The 5837-nt window shown below is 34.5% G+C and overlaps 1 protein-coding gene across 2 annotated transcripts; it reads left to right on the top strand.

The window, feature by feature from the left end:
- The first annotated feature begins 436 nt into the window (after window positions 1–436).
- Window positions 437–4346, top strand: LOC107467594 (uncharacterized protein At4g15970). Of its 2 annotated transcripts, none has more exons than XM_021131404.2 (5): window positions 437–525; window positions 820–1083; window positions 2223–2585; window positions 3439–3920; window positions 4047–4346. In XM_021131404.2, the coding sequence occupies exons 1-5, from the start codon at window positions 523–525 to the stop codon at window positions 4099–4101; spliced, it is 1167 nt and encodes a 388-aa protein (XP_020987063.1). In that variant the 5' UTR covers window positions 437–522; the 3' UTR covers window positions 4102–4346. The 2 variants fall into 2 exon arrangements, with proteins under 2 accessions (XP_020987063.1, XP_052109768.1); XM_052253808.1 differs by lacking the exon at window positions 437–525 and adding an exon at window positions 572–624.
- The last annotated feature ends 1491 nt before the right edge of the window (window positions 4347–5837 follow it).

The raw sequence follows: 5837 nt of genomic DNA, 5'->3' as shown, positions 1-5837 counted from the left end.
ATTTTAAAATTGTAAAAAATACATAAATCAAAGAGTTCGATTTCTATACATCTAACAAATCAGACGGTCAGATCTTTACTTTTCTAATTAAACGATTCTACATTTGAAAATAACACTTCAATATGTCACATTTTAAAAAAAATATCATTACCACTTCCATATCAAAAACAAAAAATGAAAAATAAACCCCTCAAGAAACCACCTTTTTTGGCGGAGGACCAAACCTCCTTTGAAACCGAACATTATTCAGATTGGGTATTACCGTATTACGTCATTGCGTCGGCCGTCATCTTCTTTTATCGCCCCCTGGATTGACTCATCAGCTAACACAACCGAGTAAGGATTAAAGGAGCAAGGACAAACATTACGTAAACAGGAAAAATATTCTATATTCTTATTATATTTTGGTGGTGAAATGAAAGCTCTCTAGTCTCCACAATCGAATTCAAAGCAGCACAAAGTTTAGATTAAGTCAATTTTTATTTAGAAGGGAGAAAATTCCACGTCGGCCGGCAGTTAAAAATGGTAACAAATTGAGAGCATCAAAGTTCAAACCTCACCTCAGTTTCTCACACTACTCACGTCACATCACACAGCAGGAACGTGAGAGAGTATGCGTTCCGCGTTCGTAACAGATTTGCCTCGAATCTCGATTTTTCAACTTGCACACTTCTTTCATCACTATTGTTACTATCTTTAGCTTAGCTTCTTCCATTTTCATTCGTTTTCATTTCCATGCACTCTTAGAACTCTAACTCCTCTCTCTTTCTTTCTCTCTCTCTCTCTCTCTCTCTCCACCGAACGCGATGATGACGTCAGCTACGACATCTTCATTCTCGCCGGAGACTGTTTCCAACGGCAACGACGCGCCTCTTCGCTGTCGGTGATTCCGCCGCCGAAATGTGGCCGGAGGCTAAAGTCCTCCACCTCCGGCGAGCACTCGCCGTTGCGCTCCTCTTCGCCACTGTTTCTCTCTCATGCTTGGTTCTCATCAGAGATGTCGAATCCTACCATTTCTTCTCCTCTTATCCTCTGTCTAGTTTTCCGAGCATTTTTCCGTCGGCGTCCACGGATCCCGTGGCGGTAAGTTCCTTTAAGTTTCCTGCTTCGTGTTCTCTCTTGTGTTACTCACGGTTTCTATGTTCTCTTGCATTTACAGCGTTTGTAATCTTTTATTGCGTTGTTTGCCTTATTTAAAGCAATGTGAACTTTAATTTCTACTGTGGACGTATTTGAAAATTGGAAGTGCGTAGTTTCGCTGTGCTGGCTCGTGTTTGTTGATATGCCTATGCGCATTGAGCTTCCTCAATTCGAACTGATTTAAATTCAATTTTATCTGTACTTGACTTGAGAATTTTCATCAAATATTCTGGACATTGTGTTTTTTAAATTGTATTTTACCTTGAAATATAGAATGAGACGGCGTTGATTTGCGAAAATTTATCCTGAGTAGCTTGTATTGTTTTCGACTAAATGTGTTATTAAAGAATCAGTACTTGTTATATTTGCAAGTTCTTTAGCAATCTGAGTGAGGAATTTTGAAAGCAGAAATAATGAAGTACAGCAGCAATCGGATAAATAATTTTGTTCGATTGGATATTTGCGAAAGTATTAGGGAAAAAATGTTTTAGGAATGTTCAATGTTGGAGAATTAGATACTGTACTTGTATAGAAATATCTGTATGTTGAAAGCGGAAAAAAAAAAGGAAAAGAAAATAAACGAAAGAAAGAAGCTCTGCATGTTGAATAGCAGGATGTTTAGTAGTCTAAGGAAGTAAATTGATATTCTGGTTCACCAAGTTTGCCTTGAGCTGGTAAGTTCTGCACGTATTCCTCATGCAATGTTTATATTATTTATACTGGAAAATTGAAGAAAAATTGTCGCCATTAACATAATCTAGAAACATTATATGTTGATTGGTGGTTTAATGATATTAAATTCTAGTTGCCTTTAATTTGTTGATTCGTTGATAATGGTGAATTTTCGGTGAGTGTAGCAAAAATGTGGATACATTGCTCTCTGCTAGCAGTGTCGGTGTTTTTACGTTTTTTTATACCTTTGTATTGCGATCAAAGAGAGTCCTACCATGAAAATGTTAAACTGAATCTCCTATTGGAGTACTAATTTAGTTTCATTAGTACTTATGGTTGTTTATTTATGCCAACTTTTCCATGGAACGGTAACCGTGTTCTTCATTAATTTTGAATTGATTCTTCTGCAGACAAAGAATGAATATCCACTTGGAAAGATCCTCAATGATGCGGCAATGAAGGACAAAACGGTTATCTTGACCACGTTAAATGAAGCATGGGCAGCTCCAAATTCACTCGTTGATCTTTTCCTTGAGAGCTTTAAAATAGGAGACCGTACCCGTAGGCTTTTAAACCATTTGGTTATCATTGCATTGGATCAAAAGGCGTTTGCACGCTGTCAAGCTATACACTCCCATTGCTTTTCTCTTGATACCGAAGCTGACTTTCATGAAGAAGCATTCTTTATGACTCCTAAATACCTGAAGATGATGTGGAGAAGGATCGATTTTCTCCGCTCTGTTCTTGAAATGGGGTACAATTTTGTGTTCACGGTAAGTTTTATATCCTATCACTAACATCTTCACGCTCAAGATTGCTTGGCTTAAATCCTAACAGACGTAAAAATTTTCCCGGAGTTGTGATGCTCATCAATTTTGCAGTTGGTTTTCTTCAAAAGACAACAACTAATGCTCAATGGGGAGGTTTCTTTGTTACATGAATGATGTAATCTGGAATGGTTATTTATTAGTTGAATTTGGAACCCTGTTATGAGTTAGGTTGGCATTTTTTCAAGTAAATAATATATTGATTGCAGAAATACAAATGCATATTGTTGTATTGATCTTTTAGGCTAGGTACAAGTATGCTGCAATTTTCTCTATTTGGTTTGATAGGGAATTATAACATTTTAAAATGGTGGTTATGCACAAACTAGGAGTTCATTTTTTCCATGTAAATCATCTTGCAGCAGTACTCTTCCTCAGTTACTAATGATATGAAGAATTTTAGAATGGCAATTTCCCTTTTCCCACCTTCTAATTTTTTTGCAGCTCCAGACATCACAGTTAAAGATGCAACAAATATTTATGTTTTCTGAAACTATATACCTGCATCTAACTTTATTGAATCAATAATATTATTAGATGTAACAATAATATTATACTTTATCAAAAGTCCTTTGAGTTTACCAAATTAGAACCCAACTGATAGAAGAAAGTATATCAGTACATAGTTTTCTGCAACAAAGTGCATTCATGGTTTTTAGTATGTTATATCTTCCTGCCTTCTAATTTTTTCTCAATTCATGACATGACAGAAAAGATCCAGTATGTATTTGATGTTTTCTAAACCTATGTATATACATTTCTAAGGTGTCTAAATTAGATGCTTGTGTTCCTCTTACAGGACGTTGATGTCATGTGGTTTAGAGACCCTTTCCCAAGGTTTCACCTTGATGCAGACTTCCAGGTAGCGTGTGATCATTTCACAGGTACCTTCGATGATGTACAGAACAGACCCAATGGAGGGTTCAACTTTGTAAGGTCCAATAATAGGTCAATAGAGTTTTACAAATTCTGGTACTCGTCACGGACAACCTATCCTGGATACCATGACCAAGATGTCCTCAATTTCATCAAAGTTCACCCATTCATTTCTGATATCGGACTAAAGATGAAATTCTTAGATACAACTAATTTTGGTGGCCTTTGTGAACCAAGTAGGGATCTAAATCAAGTTTGTACAATGCACGCAAATTGTTGCATTGGTATGGAAAACAAGCTTTACGATCTCAGAATTATGCTTCAGGATTGGAAACATTATTTGTCTTTGCCTCCAAGTTTGAAGAGATTGTCTGTTGTTTCCTGGAGGGCTCCTCAGAAATGCAGGTTGGCCGTATACTCAAGCCTTTCTATTCATAACCTTACCTTGTTTTCAGCTTACTATTCTGGAACTAGTCTTTGTCTCTTTTCCTTTCTTTAATGTGCTCTTACTGGTGTAAAATTTCTTCTCAGCATTGAAGCTATCTTCAAACTCAATGGTACACCAGAGAAGAATGTTCAAGGTTGAAGTGCATCAGTTCGATTGCATGCGTTACATTTCTCACGTGTACAGGTGGAAGTTCAGAGTTCTCAAGGATTAAAGGTTAGATATAGGTATGAGTAGGAAAAATCAGTTTTGCTAGAACTCTTTAAGTGAAGTATCACTCCAACTAAAAGCATATAGGCAATATGAAAGTTGCAACATGTTGTTCAATTCATTGATTGGACGTGTTTCCAGGTGGGAAATTTCTGTGCTTAACGCAATCTTGTGCACGTGTTTAACTAGTTTCCCCTATCTCCGAGAAACCCAAGCGACCTCTAATTCTCAAACTACTTTCTTCTTTTTAAATCAAGTGTCTTTTTTACTTTTGGAAAAATCACACTTATTTTGAGAAATTGGAAATGAGAAAGTCTAGTCTAGGGGGCCATATTAGAGTTGGAGAAGATGATGTCGGTTACAGATTCCCGTGTTTTCCCCCTTCCCTCCGTTTTCTTCTCCCATCTGCCTTGAACCTTTTCCCCTGCTTCCGTTCCTTTGCTTTGTAACTCTAGTTACTACTTACTAATCTTGCTGTTAATGATCCAGTCAATCGTTTAGGCCAAATTGAATTGGCCTTTAAACCCTGGCGCTCCTGGAGGGATAATATTTATCAGGAAACCAACTAAAAATGTGTTTCGAAGAAAAGATATCGGGACTGACTGACTAGGTTTTTGTTAGACAGGGTTGGGAAGGAGGTTGAGATCGAGACACATTGGGATACAGATATTGAGAGACAGTTTTTTTTATTGTTTGTGGTAAAATGTACAGATTTGAGTTATGTTTTATTATCATATTTATTTTAAGATAAATATAAAAATTAAAATGTAGATTTAGAATTTAAAAAATTAAATAAAAATATTTTTAAAAAAATTATTTGAAACTAAAATTTTAATTTTAATTTTGATCACCAAATACAATATTCAGTCTTAATTCTCTAATCTTAATTTTAGTCTCAAGGAAACATGTACATCTTTAAGGCTGTTTAGAAATTAAACTTTCTTTTAGCTCTCGTTTACATTATTTAGGATCTATTTATTTATTTTGATAAAGGTTCTAATTTTTGTTAGAATTTTGGTGATAAGTGTCTTTAGAAAAAATATAAAGGTTCTGTTTTTATATATCTAATTTGAAACTTCAAACTTTTATTTTTTCTACAAAAATTTTATATATTAATCTTCTTAACAATTGCACCAAGAGCAACATGCAGGTTTTCACAAAGGTGTTTTAACGATAAAACTTTTCATTAGAAAAAGATAGGAGTTAGTGCATTAGCTATCATAAAGAGCTTAATACTTTTGTTTTGTCAATAAAAAAAAATGTTAACATAGACATAAAAAGATGTTCATTATATTATCTGCATTCGTTAGTAAACTTTTGTTTTGTAGCTATTTTAAAAAATGTTAAATACTATGATTCCAGTGCTTTTGTTAAACTATTTGCTACTTTAATAACCTTATTCAGGTTATTTGGAATGACCAAAAAAAAAAAAAGAGATAAATTTGAATTTAATTTCGATCCTTAATTAAATTCAATTGTGGTATATTAGTATATTTGATTTAAGTTCTTTTGTTCGAAATAAACCAATAAGTATAAAACTAAATTTAATCACACTCTTCTAAGAATTATGTATAAAAGTTAATTGAATTCCTTATGTATAACTATATATGTTTTCTTCATTGAAGCAACAAAGTTCAAAACTAGACTCAGATATCAAAATTATTATT

The sequence above is a fragment of the Arachis duranensis genome, chromosome 9, assembly GCF_000817695.3.
Source record: "Arachis duranensis cultivar V14167 chromosome 9, aradu.V14167.gnm2.J7QH, whole genome shotgun sequence".
Lineage (NCBI taxonomy): Eukaryota > Viridiplantae > Streptophyta > Magnoliopsida > Fabales > Fabaceae > Arachis > Arachis duranensis.
The sequence above is the reverse complement of the archived record's forward strand: the minus strand, read 5'-3'. Positions and strand labels throughout refer to the sequence as shown.